We start from the raw sequence: 16,161 nt of genomic DNA on the forward strand, positions 1-16,161 counted from the left end.
GCGCTGTCGTGAATTATAATCTTACCATATTTATTCTTATCTCTCGCCAGCAGCTTTAAATTGCCCTCTATGTCGCCCGCTCTGGCCCCTGGGATGCATTTGACTATGGTTGCTGGCGTCGGCTTCACATATCGCAAAACAGAATCGCCAATAACCAGGGTCGGTTTCTCAGTGGGTGTGTCACTGAGTGGGGAAAAGCGGTTAGACACATGAAGTGGTTGGTGGTGAACCACGGGCCTTTGTTTTGGACTACGCTTCTTTCGAACTGCCACCCAACCTCCCTGACTTCCCGGCTGCTCGGGGGCTGCCGGGGGGGCGGCTGACATCAGCTAAAGTAGCTAAAGTAGGCCGGTCCGCACAGGTTAACTGCTGCTGGCTAGCTGACGGGACTAATGGACTATGATCTACAGTATGAAGCCGGGCCTCTAACTCAGTTAGCCTCGCCTCCAAGGCTATGAATAAGCTACACTTTCTACACATCTCACTCTCACTAAAGGAGGCAGAGGAATAGCGAAACATTTCACACACCTTACAGAAGACGGGAGAGGGAGAGGCAGAGGGAGAGTGAGTGGAAGAAGCCATGTTAGCACTAAGCTAAGATGAACGACAGACAGAACGAGGATTGGGAAAGGAAAGAATCTAGATGTTCGTGCGGTTAATAAACTTTTCCTAATAAACTTTTCCTAAAGTGCTTGTGTACTTATTTATAAGAACCAACCACAATAAAAGCTAACACAAAATATGTTGATTGAAGTGCTGGTGTCACCGAACACCAAACACTAGCAAGTGAATGAGTAGTGAAAGAACAGGAAGTGACGTAATAAGCAATATGTTACCCAACGCAGGTCAACAGAGGAGGCATCCATCCATAAATTTTCAATATCACTTCAGCTGTACATTGTTGCAGTGAATGAGAGACAGGGTACACCCGGGACTGGTCACCAGTCAGTCACAGGGCTGACACACATACCTAGGGACAAGTTCAGTTCAATTTCAATTTATGTATATAGCACCTTATACAATCAAAATTGTCTCTAGATGCTTTACAGAGACCCAGAGCCTGAACCCCCGAGTAAGCAGACAGTGGCAAGGAAAAATTCCCTTTTAACAGGAAGAAACCTTGAGCAGGACCCGGCTTACAAGGGAGAACTATCCTGCTGATAGTCTGCTGGGTGAAGGGGAGGGGGGTAGACAGGACAGAGAGGATGAGAGAGAGAGAGAGAGAGAGAAACATACATGCAATAAACATCATAAATTACAAAGGACAAGCATGACAGGTTGTTATATGTAATTATATATATAATATATATAATTGAAATTCTGAAGACTATTTATTGCATGTATTTGTTTTTTAGCTGATATATTGTTTAAGTTAGTTATAATAGCAAGTCAAGTCAAGTGTTTTGTATTGTCATTTCAGCTGTTCAGCAGTCAACAATGAAATGAGACAACGTTCAACATTAAATATAACCAGTACATAACTGTACATAATGCAAACAACTCAAGACTGTGCATAATGCACAAGGACTATACACAGTGCACAAAGATTATACATAGTGCACAAAGACTATACATGGTGCAGAATACAGAACTGTATTCTGCTGCTCTTTTTGTGTCTGTTTTTTCTTTTCCAGAAAGTGCAGGTAGAACAGTTAATGTAAACAGTAAACAGTATAAAGTGCAGGTTGAACAGCCATTGTATACAATTTGAGGATTTTTCTCCTCCATGTCTTGGTAATGTCAAGGAATGAGTAGAGTTGTGCACATGTACAACTAGCACAAGTAGTTCAGATGACAACAAAAATGTTTAAATGTCTTATCTTAATGTCTTAATCTCTCTCTGATTTTTTTTATTCCCTCTGGGTGTTAATAAACTCTGGTCTGTCTGTTTCTCTCTGCAGGTCTGGATGATGGATGGTGTCACTCAACAATGTTCAGTCCTCTGGACAGCGTGGCCAAAGAATTGGGTTCCCACCTTTTACAAGTCAGTACAGAAAACAAAAAACAATGTTCTACTACTGCAGTACTACTACTCTTTCCTGTTACTGTTATACTATTCTGTGGGATGACTATGCTATGAGGGTGCTGCATGAAAGTAAACTAAATTGCCACACTTTTGTCAGATCCCCTGAATTAAAGCTGAAGGTCTTCACTTCACTGACATCTTGACTGTTTCATTTCAAATTCAATGTGGTGGTGTACAGAAGTCAAATGCCAAAAACTTAAACTTCTCCCAATATATATGGACCTAACTGTGTGTATGTGTGTGTGTGTGTGTGTGTGTGTGTGTGTGCGGTGTAAACAGTACTTATAAAATGTATTCCACCACCATGCAAGAAAACAGAGAAAGTGCTCATTGCAGTAAAGAGGCCCTCTTGCTTCAAATACTGAACAGAGCATGTGTTCAGTTACAATAAGTGTAAAAAAAGTGGGACAAAATGTCAATAGTCTGCTGATTGTGCATCATGAGTCCTATGTGTTTACACTGGTAATTATACTTTTAGCAACTTATTTTTGACACGATTTATTCATTCATTCATATCCAATGTTAATCAGAGTTTTGCAATTTAAAATAAAGACACAGCTTGTAGATGTTTTCTTTTACTTCTTTCTCAGCATAAGGGCAGCATAAAAACAAAACTGTAAGAAGCAGGTCAGAAAATGATATTGTCCGTTCTTACATCATATGGGCAAACGAATTCTCACATAACATTATAAAAATTAAAAAAATCATTAACATTACCACCTGTTGATTAATAGGAAGTACTTTGTTACTGTTCCCTCAGACTCTGGATGGATTTGTGTTTGTTGTTGCCTCTGATGGCAAAATCATGTACATCTCTGAAACAGCATCAGTCCACCTTGGCCTGTCCCAGGTAAGACCACCTTTATCACCTCTGCAAACATAATTTTCAGATATTGGTCTTGAGTAAAGGACATGGTGGTAGTGAGGTGGGGTGGGGTATGTGGGTTCTAGCTGATCACTACATAACTCAGTATATTTGTGAGAACATGCTGGAAATGTATCTGCTGCAGGTGGAGCTAACAGGAAATAGCATATTTGAGTACATCCATCCATCAGACCAAGACGAGATGACAGCAATGCTGGGTCTTTGCCAGCCCCCACACCATTACTTCTCTCCAGGTACATAAACACACTTTTATTTGCTAATTTCCCATTTTCCTCTTTAATTAAACTATTACATACCTCTTTTCTTGATTGAATTCTGTATAATTCTTTATATAAACAAGGTACTCACTGTATACTGTTCTGCTGCTCTCTGAAACCATGAGGTGTAGTAAAATGCAAAATAATAAAAGATTAAAAAGACAACCACAGACTAAAGTGGTGAGTACAACATACCTCTGTTGTTGTAAAGAGAAAGATAATGCTGTTTTCACCTAGCCTTTCCAACATTCAGTCTTTGTGTTTCTTTTTTTGTTTAAGATTCAAGATTCAAAGTTTTTATTGTCGTGTGCACAGTAAGGAAACAGGTATCCCTGTGCAATGAAATTCTTACTTTGTTGTCCACACTGAATGCCAATAAAAGTTTAAGGTATAAAAAAAGAACAGAATAATTTAACAAAATGGACAATTTGAGAAGAAAAGTAAACATAAAATATAAACTATGAATAAGAAGGTAGGAGTAAAGTTATAAACATAAATGTGCATGTGTGCTACATCGGCTGTTGGGCAAAATTCAGCATAGAATGAATAACTGTGCAAAGTTGTCAAGAGGTAAACAGCATGATACATGTGCAGTTATTGAATATTAAGATGCAGTATTGTAGTTACTGTGTTACTGGATGTAAACAGTCAGTATGTGCAAGGGTACAGTCCATTGTTTGTTTGTTTGTTTGTGGTATTTTGTTCTGCCACTGTATATAATGCTAATGAAAAAAAATCACTTAATAACATCACTGGAGAGATAAGTCTGAATTAAACTTTTTGGTCAGTGAGGTGCGAATTCTTGCTGTAATAAATGAGAACTTTGATGTATTTTTAGTTGATGAGTCTTTGTGATTAGATTTTCTAGTTTGGCTCAACTTGGGCTTGGAAACAAAACATTTTTGTCAGAAAGCCAGTGTTATAAATTGCAGGTATGGTGTTGTTTACTAGGCAGAAAGGGTCTAGTTGCATAATAGGATCTCAGGAAATGGACATTAGGAAAAGCAATATAGACTCCATTCTTGTCATTAAAAATAAAGTGACTTTTTACAGCCTTTGTAGTCCTTTAGACAAAAGTGTCATGTAAATACACTGAATAAATGTAAATGCATTAGGGTCATTAGATTTTTCCAATTAATTTTATATAAGTTGTACAGCAGACCCTTTCTAGCTTCTATTTGGGTTAGGATTGGAGTGACAACAGAGTTATCCAGGTGTCACTCTTGGTCCCTCTTACTTGCACTTGCACAGGTTACTGATGTTACAGGTTACATTCAATTATAATAGTCTGCAAAAACAAATTCACCAAATCTGAAATGATATAGCAAGCCGTATCATTGGTGAACATAGCACTTGGGTATTGTATTGTAAGAGCACAATATACAATGACTTGTAAATAATCCCTCTGCAATGTGTGCTTGTGTGACAGAATATGAAATAGAACGCTCCTTCTTCTTGAGGATGAAATGTGTTCTTGCTAAACGAAATGCAGGACTCACATGTGGTGGATATAAGGTAAGTGCAGCCACTGAATTGTCATTTACCCTAACTAAGTTATCATAAATGTAAAGTGGTATCATCTCAAATCTAGGACTTGGGCATATTGAAACACGATAGGACAGATGCTTAACTAAGTCAGTGAATGGATAGATAAAATCCAAATCTATCTATCTATCTATAGACATATATATCACAAGACCCTTGCGTATGATAGATAAAAAAAGAATAAAAAAATGAAAATATGTACACAATATGATAACTTACTTGTCATAAGTGATGACATGAGAGGTGATTTCATTCCATTAAATTATACATAAATAAGTTATGCTTATTGGTCATTCTCAAACAACCACGGTGTTAAAAATCAAGACTTGCTTTACTGATCTCAGGATGTGTTCTTATGGAGCAACAGCACCTGGAGGTGTCCTGCAAATTGATTATTGGTTCCTGCGGTTTCTGGCTGGAAGCTATTTGGCCAACCAGTAAATTTTTCAGATCAGTTCAGTGAACAGAGCCCCTCATAATCATTACCAGCAGCATGATGTGTTTGTACTTTGCACAAGGTGAAGTAATATAGTTGTTTAGTGGTTGAATAGTGGTGGGATCATTGAACAACCATAGTTCAAATCACAAGTCTGCTGTTTTAGTGCTATGTATGTCTGTGCTGTTGGCTTTCTTTGAACATTTTAATGACAGTTGCTTTCCTGCTGTTATTTCTCAGGTCATCCACTGCAGCGGCTACCTGAAAGTGCGTCAACACATGATGGACTTAGCGCTCTATGAATCCTGTTATCAGACAGTGAGTCTTGTGGCAGTTGGGCAGTCCCTGCCCCCCAGTGGTATCACAGAGATCAAACTCTACAGCAACATGTTCATGTTCCGAGCCAGCCTGGACTTTAAATTAATTTTCTTGGATATGAGGTAGGACAGACACTTGACTAAGAAGGTCAAGGAAAAATGCATGTGTATGATGGTCTATATATATATATATAGGAAAAAGTACTGGGGCACCTCACCATTACAGGGACTTTAATGACATCACATTCTAAATACATAGACAGCTTTGGAGCTGTATCAGCTTCCACCTTTCTGGGAAGGCTTTCCACATGACTTTGGAGTATTTTTGTGGGAATATCTGCCCATTCATGCAGTAGAGAAATGAGGTCAGGCACTGATGTTGGATGAAAAGGACTGGCTCACTATCTCTGTTCCAGTTCATCCCAAGGGTGTTTGGTGGAGCTGAGGTCAGGGATCTAGTCAAGTACTTCCACACAAACTCATAGAGCCATGTCTTCATGGTTGGATGAATTCCAATCATGCTGGAATAGAAAAGGGTCTTCCCCAGACTGTTGCAACAAAGTTGGAAGCATAACATTGTTATTGGAGGTTAGGTGCCTTGCTCAAGGGTACATCAGCCGGCTAATGGAGTGGGGGAGCATTAATCACTCAAACACACTCAAATTTTTCCTGTCCGTCTGGTGGGGAAATCGGATCGGCGACCTTTGGCGACCTTCCAATCACAAGCTGTTTCGCCAACCTCTAGGCCATCTTGGAAATATCTGGATACGTGTGTCTCTGTCTCTCTCTTGGTAGACTTACAGCTAAACTGGGGTACACCCCCATTACCCACATGTTTTTTATCCTTTTATATTTTTTCTTTTTTGTTGAAAGCCTGGTGCATATGAACTATACTGCAATAGTATGTGCTGTTCCAGTCCCCCTTGCTTAGCTCACTATTATTGACACTGCAATACTCTGACTGAGGCAGCTACTGGTAAAGGTAAAAATGTAGAGATACATTATTAATGCACAAAGATATGTATTTCAACATACATGAACATTCACAATGGGTTCTATGGCAGAAATGGCATAACTGTGCATTCAAATAATAACAAAACCTGATTCAAATAATTGAACTTTATTGCACATTTGCAATCTACATTCCACAATAATAATTAATAATTACAGACAGAACAGAACACTTTTAAAACAAGGGACATTTCAAGTTTCCAGTCACTTTATGATTTCAGCCATCTTAATTAAAGTATACTGTATGTAATCTGAAAGTAAAACAAACATATTCCCCAGGTGTTCCTTTTGAGCATTAAACCGTAAGACCTATTTTTGTGTTGCTTTGTTTTGCATTTTAAATGGTTAATTTATATGATCACAAGGCTTTGTGCACGTATGGGATAAATGAAGAAATAAAGGGAGGAATACAAATGAGACAGCACAGCAGTTGTGTGAAAGACGGTGAGCAGACCAGGATAGTCATACTAGTTCAAGATGTTAAAGATAGTCAAGAAGTTGAAGAAGATGTCAGAGGATCCTGTCAGGCTACAAGAGAATTAGCCTATTTGTCCAGGTCAGTCAATCCCCTTTGTGCAAATGTACCCTTAAGAACTGATGTGGACAGCATTCTTAGTTTACACACACACACACACACACATACAGGGAGGGAGAGAGGGAAAGAGAGACAGAGAGAGAGTGCATGTATACAGTGCCTATAAAAACTATTTGTCTACTTGGATGTTTTCCTCTTTTATTGCTTTTGTAAATGGATTCATAATCAATATAATTTAATTTTTAATCAGAAATTTAAAAAAAACAAACCAAAACAAAGTTTCTATGAAGTAATGTCAATTAATTAAAAATATAAATATATAATTTATATATAATCTAAAATAAGGGATTGCATAAATATTCACCCCCCTTCAAGTCAATAGTTCATAGATTAGATGTAGCTTTGAATGCAATCACAGCACTGAGTCTGTGTGTGTAGGCCTCAATCAGGCTTGTACATCTGGCAATTTCACTGCATTTTTCTTTGCAACACTGCTCAAGCTCTCTCAAGTTACACAGGGATTGGGCTTGAATAGCCCTTTTCAAGTCCAGTCACAAATTCTCACAAATTCTCTATTGGATTGAAGTCTGGCTGTTGATTTGGCCACACCAGTACATTCAACTTGTTGTCTTTAAACCATTTCTGTGTAGCTTCTACTGTATGTTTCTTGTTATTGTCTTGCTGAAAAATAAATCCTCTCTCAAGATGTAGTTCTTTAACAGACTGAATCAAATAGTCCTCCAGCTTTTCCCTATATTTTGCTGTATTCATCTTAGCCTTCACCTTTACAAGTCTTCTAAGGCCTACTGCTAAGTGACATCCCCACAGCATGATGCAGCCACCACCATTCTTCACAGTGGGGATGGTGTATTTGTGGTGATGTGCAGTGTTTAGTGTCCATCAAATACAGTGTCTAATCTGATGGCCAAAAAGCTCCATTTTGGTTTCATCAGACCAAAGAACCTTCTTACAGTTGACCATAGAGTCTCCCACGTGTCTTTGGGCAAACTCTAGTCGAGATTTCATATGAACTTTCTTCAACAGTGGCTTTCTCCCATAAAGCTTTTACTGGTGAAGAACCCGCGGAAAAACAACTGTTCCCTGGGCCTCTCCCATCTCAGCTGCTGAAGCTTTTAACGCCTTCAGAATAGTAGCTTTCTTGGTGGCTTTCCTCACTAGTGTTCTTCTTGCATGGTCACTCAGTTTGTGAGGACGGCCTGCTCTAGGCAGATTTACACATGTGCCATATTCCATCTTTTTTTTTTAATGATCGTGGTGCCCTGCTTGGCTGCAGCTGCACTGACCCTCGATAGTATCAATCATTTAATGGCTAATAACCCACTAAGATCGTGTAGTTGGACAATTAATTTGCAGCTTGGTAACACTAAATTAGCATATGACCATCAGTCCATATGAGAATTACGTGGACCCAGCAATACTATAGATGCAACCACTCTGGAAAGTCTTTGTAGCCTTGCACTACTATGCTGACTGTGTCCAACAGTCCATGTAGCAGCGGAGCCTTGTATCAGCACTGTCCACTGTTGAGAGGGAGACAGTGTGACAGAATGCAGTTGAGGGGTACTAACAGCCATGCTAAAAGCTAACATGTTTAGGACATTGCTTCCTTCCATCCTGCTCACTAATGTCCACTTCTTGGAGAATAAACTGGACTTCCTGAAGCTGGACTTTACAACTAAACAGGTGGTGAGGGATTGCTGCGCCACAATTCTGACAGAGACATAGCTAAACTCATCTGTTCCAGATGATGCTATTACCATAAAGTTAAATCCCCCACCCCCCAGACTACTAGCACTAATTGGCTGCAACTCTGCTGAACTAGTTCAGTCACTTTAACATCACTCATCTTACATTATATATTTTTAATTAATTGACATTACTTTGTAAAAAACTGTTTTCACTTTCACATTAAATTTTATTTGTGTGTGTGGATACAGTGACTAGCTGTAACTGAATATTATCTTGCACTTGAGCACACTGATGCTCCAATCAACCCTTTACTACTTTGTGCCCTCTTATGTGTTCTGGAGCCAGGGTGGCAGAGCTGACAGGCTATGAGCCTCAGGACCTAATAGAGAAGACTCTGTACCACCATGTGCATGCCTGTGACGTTTTCCATCTACGCTATGCTCACCATTTATGTGAGTCCTTAAATTTCTTGGTCACTTTTCAAAGGACAAGTGAGTGAATAACAACCAGACCTACAGAAACTATAGCTTGACAATGATAGTTTTTTATCAAAGTATTTTTTCAAATAAAATATATCCTTGTGCATTTTCCTGAAGTGTATTTTTGGAGTCCATTTAACAATAGTTATTATAGCATTAAATAAACTGTCTTTCAAATTTTAGAAGAATCTAATGATGTGTCTGATCAAATAAAAAGTAAGTAACAGGCAAAAATGGTTAACAGAGGATAAACAAGGCAAAATAATAAAGATTAAAACAGCCATGAGCAGCATTGACCAGATTTCAGGCTTCACAAACGTGTGCTTGCCTTCAGCAAGTTTAATTCTTTTTAGGGGCCACATTATGCTTATTTCCAGGTCCATACTTTTACTTTAGGTGTTTTGAGTATGAATATATGCTTTAACATTCAAAAATCACATTATTTTTCTCATACTGTTCAATGGTAAAGAGAGGAGAAGCCCCCCCCCTTCTGATGGACCACCATATATTTTTTTTTTTTCAGAAAAAAATATGAATGGTAGTTACTGGTAAGTACAGTGCACATTTACACTGCTTCACTTCTTGCATATTTTGTTATGTTACAGACTCATTCCAAAATGGATTAAATTCATTTCTGTCAAAAAAATGGCGTCGCTGACGCAGAAAAGGCAGAACCCTGATGCAGAATCTGACGCAGGGATGCGAGGCTGAGGTCTGAGCAATAGACTTCATTTACAAAAATCAAAGAACTAAACAAAACAGGCTCACGCTTACTATGACTTGGGATCAAGAGAGTACTGTGGCAAAACCGTGGCAAAACATGGCAAGGCATAAATATTCTGGAAACCAAAAGACAAGACAACACACAAACACAGGTGACTGGGAAGACAAGGACTAAATAGACAAGACAACGAGACACAGGTGACACACATTAGGAGGGAGAAAGCAATCAGGAAAACCAAAAGCAAAGCTACAAGAAAACAGGACACACAGGGGAAGAGACGCTTTCAAAATAAAACAGGACATGACATAAACCTTGAACATAAAACATGGAAACACATGACACACATGAAACATGACACGTAGACTCAAAACCAAAAGACAATGCATAGCAAAAACACCAAGCATGACAATTTCCCTCAAAATTCTACACAAAATATCAAATATAAAATGAAACAAGTTTGCTTGAATTTTTTGCAAATTTATTAAAAATAAATATATATATATATATATATATATATATGTATATATATATATATATATATATATATATATATATATATATATATATAACATGTACACAAGTATTCATACCATGTAATCAATACTTTGTTGAAGCCCCTTTGACAGCAATTACAGCCTCAAGTCTCTTGAATATGATCCTGAAGCTTGACGCACTTAGTTTTGGGCCATTTCTCCCACTCTTAAATGCAGAACCTCTCAAGCTCCACCTGACGCACAAAGCCATTTTCAGATCTCTCCAGAGATGCTAAATAGGGTTTAGCAGAACCAGTTCAAGTCTGGCCTCTGGCTGGGCCACTCATGTCCCAAAGATAGATAGATAGAGAGAGAGAGAGAGAGAGAGATAGATAGATAGATAGATAGATAGATAGATAGATAGATAGATAGATAGATAGATCACTTTATTCATCCCCAAGGGGAAATTAGGTTGTCATGGCAGTCCGATATACTTAAATACAGTAAAACACACAATGGCACGAAATACAGGGGGTATAAAAATAGAATAAAATACACTAAAGGCCACTTGTGTGAAAATAAATAATAGCAAAACAGTATCAGAATATACAATTTTTTCAGAGTGCAAAAGGTGAGAGGTAGATTTAGTTCAGGTGTGTAATCGTGGCTCTGACAGAGGTAGATGAGTTATAAAGTCTGATGGCAGTAGGTAGGAACGATTTCCTGTATCGTTCCTTAGAGCAGCAGGGTTGAATGAGTCTGTTGCTGAAGCTGCTCTTTAGCTCGTACAGTGTTTTGTGGAGGGGGTGAGAGGGATTTCCATGATTGCCAGCAGTTTAGCCAGCATCCTCTCCTCTACCACCTCCTCCATGCTTACAAGTTTACAGCCAACAACAGACTCTGCCTACCTGATCAGTTTGCTCAGTCTGTTGGCGTCCCTGTATTTCGTGTCATGCCTTGATGCCCGCACCCCAGGACACCGCAGCAAAGAAGATGGTGCTCACCACAACAGACTGATAAAACATCTGCAACATCTTGTTGCAGACATGAAAGGATCTGAGCCTCCTCAAGAAGTAAAGCCCTTCTTGTAGATGGCCTCTGTATTGGTGGACCAGTCCAGTTTATTGTCCAGTGTTACACTCAGGTACTTGTATGAGTCCACTAAAAAGCCACTCCTTTGTGATGTTGGCTGTATGCTTAGGGTCGTTGTCCTGTTGCCCCTTTGCCCCTTTTTGGTTTCTTTAAAAAGTGAGAAACCTTGGATGAATTCCAGATGTGTACCCCTCTTTTGTTGTAAACAAGCACCCTATATAAGCAGAGGATTGGAGATGTTTCAGCAGAGTGATCCATATTGGCTGACATCCTCTCACATGCACATGCTAATTTGATGCTGAGCTTCATGTAATAAACCTTTTAACATCTTCACATCATTGATATCAAATATACTACGTCAGCAAAGATGTCTCTGTACATTGCTGCAGTCATCTTTCAAGTTCAAGTTCAAGTTCAAGAGTCTTTATTGTCATTATGCAGGCATAACGAAATTTTGTGCAGATTCTCAGCTTCAAAACACACTTATAAATAGAAAAAAATTAAAATTGCACACCTTAGAAAAAAAATAAAAAGATAATGATATAATATCTTTCCCTCAACCCTTACTAGTCTCCCAGTTCCTGCTGCTGCAAAACATCCCCACAGCATGATGCTGCCACCACCATGCTTCACAGTAATGGTAATGACCAGGTGATGAGCAGTGCCTGGTTTCCTACAGACATGACGCTTGTCATTCATGCCAAGGAGTTCAATCTTTGTTTCATCAGACCAGAGAATTTTGTTTCTGGTGGTCTGAGAGTCTTTCAGGTGCCTTTTGGCAAACCCCAGGCAGGCTTTCATATGCATTTTACTGAGGAGTGGCTTCCGTCTACCATACAGGCTTGATTGTTGGAGTGCTGCAGAAATGGTTGTCATTCTTGAAGGTTCTCCCCTCTCCACAGAGCAATGCTGGAGCTCTGTCAGAGTGACCGTTCTTGGTCACCTCCCTGATTAAGGCCCTTCTACCCTGATCAATCAGTTTAGTTGGGTGGCCAGCTCTAGGATGAGTCAATTGAATCTAGCACAGGTGAACTCAAGTTGTACAAACCTCTAAAGGATGATCAGTGGAAACAGGATGCATCTGAGCTCAGTTTTGAGTGTCATGGCAAAGGGTGTGAATACTTATGTTCATGTTACATTTTTTTTCATTTTTAATAAATTTGCAAAAAACTCAAGCAAACTTGTTTCACTTAGTCATTTATAATTTTTCAAATTTCTTTTTTTGCTAAGCTAAGGGCTAAGCGGTGGAGATGCAAGCCTGCAGTTCCGTTGATGGTTATGGGGAACGTGAACTCTCTATCTAACAAGATAGACGGGCTTGCCACCCTTATGAAGATCCAGAGGACCTACAGAGAGTGCAGCTTACTCTGCTTCTCTGAGACATGGCTGTGCAGCAACACGCCCGACACTAACATGGATCTAACTGGATCTACAGAGATGAGAAACGCAGCAGCAAGAAGAAAGGAGGGGGACTTGCACTGTACGTGAACAACAGATGGTGCAACCCGGAGCATGTAACTATGAAGGAAATTAACTGTAGCAGAGACCTGGAGCTGCTAGCAGTGAGTCTACGTCCATACTACATGCCACGGGAGTTCTCTCATGCCATCGCCATTGCTGTTTACATCCCACCGCGGGCGCACATAGACACAGCGTGTGACGTCATTCAGTCCGTCATTGCCAGGCTGCAAACACAACATTCTGAAGCCTCCATCCTCATATCTGGGGACTTTAACCACGTTACTTTGAACAATACTCCACCAATTTGTGGACTGTCCCACCAGACTGAACTGGACAATAAATCTCCTGAATGCTAATGCTAAAGACACATACACAGCAACCCCCCCCTCCGGGAAAAGTCGATCACAGCCTGGTGTTTCTTCAGCCTGAGTACACACCGAAGATTCAGAGGCAGCCCACAACCACTCACTGCTTCAGGAAGTGGTCTCCTGAGGCGGAGGCCCCAACTGCCCTGATTCCACGGATTGGAATGTGCTGATGGAGCCACACGGTGAGGACATCGAGGGGGTCACACACTGTTTTACGGACTACATGAATTTCTGCAGGGACATTGTTCTCCCCATCATAACTGTGCACTGCTTCCCCAACAACAAGCCCTGGATTACCAGTGACATCAAGGATGTTCTCAATAGGAAAAAGAGGGCGTTCAAAGAGGAAAACAGGGAAGAACTGAAGCAGGTACAGAGGGAGCTCAAGATCCGCCTGAAGGAGGCCAAGGAGTCCTACAGTAGGAAAGTGGAACAGAAACTGCAACAAAACAACATGAGGGAGGTCTGGGAGGGGATGAAGACCATCACAGGCTTCAAAAAGACCTGCAGCACTACAGAAGGGGACACAGTGAGAGCGAACCAGTTCAACCAGTTCTTCAACAGGTTTGACTCTCGAGCTAATGTCTCCATTCCCCCCTCTACCCACTCAACACCCATCCACACCCATCCCCATGCAAATGAGTCTGCTTCCCCCTTCATCCACTCAACACCGGCCCCCCAATACAAGGACACAGACTCAGCGCCCATCAATATCACTTGTCACCAGGTCAGCAGGGAGCTGAAGAAACTTCAATCTGGCAAAGCAGCCAGCCCGAACAAGGTGTGCCCAAGAATGCTTAAGGCCTGTGCTATGGAGCTAGGGAAGCCCCTCCAGCAGATCTTTAGCATAAGCATTCACCAGGGGAAGGTTCCAACCCTGTGGAAGACATCCTATCTTGTCCCAGTCCCCAAGAGCCTACACCCAAGACAGCCCGACCACTTCAGACTGGTGGCCCTAATGTCACACGTGATGAAGACACTAACGACTGATGCTCCACCATCTGAGACCCCAGGCCCGCCAAGCCCAGGACCCCCTGCAGTTTGCCTATCAGGCAAAGGTAGGGGTGGATGATGCCACCCTGTACCTGCTGCACAAGGCCCACTCTCGCTTCAACAATGGAAGCAGTGCTGTGAGGATCATGTTCTTTGACTTCTCCAGCGCTTTCAACACCATCTAGCCCCTCCTCCTGAGAGACAAGCTGCACAACATGGGAGTGGACCCACACCTGATCTCCTGGATCGAGGATCACTTCTCAGAGAGAAGTGATCCTCTCACTTCTCTCTCACAGAGCTCTCCCCGGTCCTGTTCACACTCTATACATCTGATTTCCAGTACCAGTCGGAGCTCTGCCACATGCAGAAGTACTCAGACGATACTGTGATAATGGGATGCATTGAGGATGAACAGGAGGGTGAGTACAGGAGCCTGGTGGGGGACTTCGCTGAATGGTGCAAGGCTAACAAGCTGCAGCTCAACACATCCAAAACCAAGGAGTTGGTGGTTGACTTCAGGAGGAACAGACCCCATCCCACACCGGTCTCCATCAAGGGCACAGAGGTGGAGGTGGTCAGGACGTACTAACTAATTTTGTTCCACCTCATGTTTCTACATGTGTGAAATGACAATAAAGCTCCTTGAATCCTTGAAATATTTTGTGTAGAATTTTGAGGGAAAAATGAATTTAATCCATTTTGGAATGAGACTGTAACATAACAAAATGTGGAAAAAGTGAAGCAGTGTGAAAACTTTCCGGATGCACTGTACTGGTTACTGGTAAATGATATTTTAGCCCATTTGAATTGTTCTCTTAATTGTTATGGAAATTATTCATGTCGCCAGACAGATTACATCAAACTATTTGCTCATAGGTTTGCCTTATCAACAAAAGGTGATGATAAGATATGATGATATGACATACATTTGTGCTTCACAAGTGGCCCAAACAAGCCCCACCCCCCAAAAAATTAAAAATTATTTATTGCAGGTTTAGAGTTACAGTTAGTTGAGAAATTTCTTTTTGAATGACTGTTGCACAATGCTGGTCAGAGAAACAGACCCTTCCTACGTATAGAGTCCTGTGCCATTCCTGTGTGAAAGGGTGTGAGATGTGAAATCAACTATTTTGCCCTAGTTGACCCTGATATTTTTGTTTCCTATAGTACTGGTGAAGGGGCAGGTCACCACTAAATACTACCGCATGTTGTCAAAGTGTGGAGGCTGGGTGTGGGTGCAGAGCTACGCCACCATTGTCCACAACAACCGTTCCTCCAGACCTCACTGTATTGTCAGCATCAATTATGTCCTCACGTGAGTTGATCCCTCTCTTTGTGATTCTCCATGTAAAACCACCAGTTTGACCAGTACAGAGATATTTTGTGTATTCCTGTCTGTTTATGCAAAGTGACATTGAGTGCAAGGATCTGCAGTTGTCTGAAGACCAGAATCGAGCCACTAAGCCCAGTCTCAGGGTTGCTTCCTCTCAGGACCACTGCAAACAACTGAGAAGCAAAGTGGTCAAGGCAAAAACCAAACTCAGAGCAGCACCCTATCCAGAGGTGGGATTTACTTACACTTATACTTCAAAGTAAACAAAAGATGAATGTATTAACACAGATATAATCTGCCACAGTTACTATATAATTGTGCACCCATTATCTTGTAAAAGAAAATATTAGTCTTTAGCACATGTTTTAGATCTTGAGGATTTAACTACAGGAATATCATTTCGCCATTAGAAAAGTTTACAGCAAAATAAATGAATAAATAAAAAGAGGGTCCTGTTTTCATAGTGTTATGAAAAGCTTGTATCTTCCTTACTACTTAAAATGCATTTGCACACA

At 40.6% G+C, this 16,161-nt stretch overlaps 1 protein-coding gene across 1 annotated transcript; it reads left to right on the plus strand.

Moving 5' to 3' along the window:
* Positions 1–1,805: 1,805 nt before the first annotated feature.
* Positions 1,806–3,283, plus strand: sim2 (SIM bHLH transcription factor 2). The gene is made up of 3 exons (XM_046411158.1): positions 1,806–1,984; positions 2,787–2,876; positions 3,037–3,283. The coding sequence occupies exons 1-3, from the start codon at positions 1,931–1,933 to the stop codon at positions 3,151–3,153; spliced, it is 261 nt and encodes an 86-aa protein (XP_046267114.1). The 5' UTR covers positions 1,806–1,930; the 3' UTR covers positions 3,154–3,283.
* Positions 3,284–16,161: the final 12,878 nt, after the last annotated feature.

This window comes from Scatophagus argus, chromosome 14, assembly GCF_020382885.2.
Source record: "Scatophagus argus isolate fScaArg1 chromosome 14, fScaArg1.pri, whole genome shotgun sequence".
NCBI classification, from domain to species: Eukaryota; Metazoa; Chordata; class Actinopteri; family Scatophagidae; genus Scatophagus; species Scatophagus argus.

Bases quoted from the DNA above. Each gene is read 5' to 3' on its own strand.
- sim2 (XM_046411158.1), top strand. From the start codon at position 1,931: ATGTTCAGTCCTCTGGACAGCGTGGCCAAAGAATTGGGTTCCCACCTT. The intron at 1,985-2,786 runs GTCAGTACAGAA...CTGTTCCCTCAG, and splicing joins TGGGTTCCCACCTTTTACAA to ACTCTGGATGGATTTGTGTT. The intron at 2,877-3,036 runs GTAAGACCACCT...TATCTGCTGCAG, and splicing joins TCCACCTTGGCCTGTCCCAG to GTGGAGCTAACAGGAAATAG.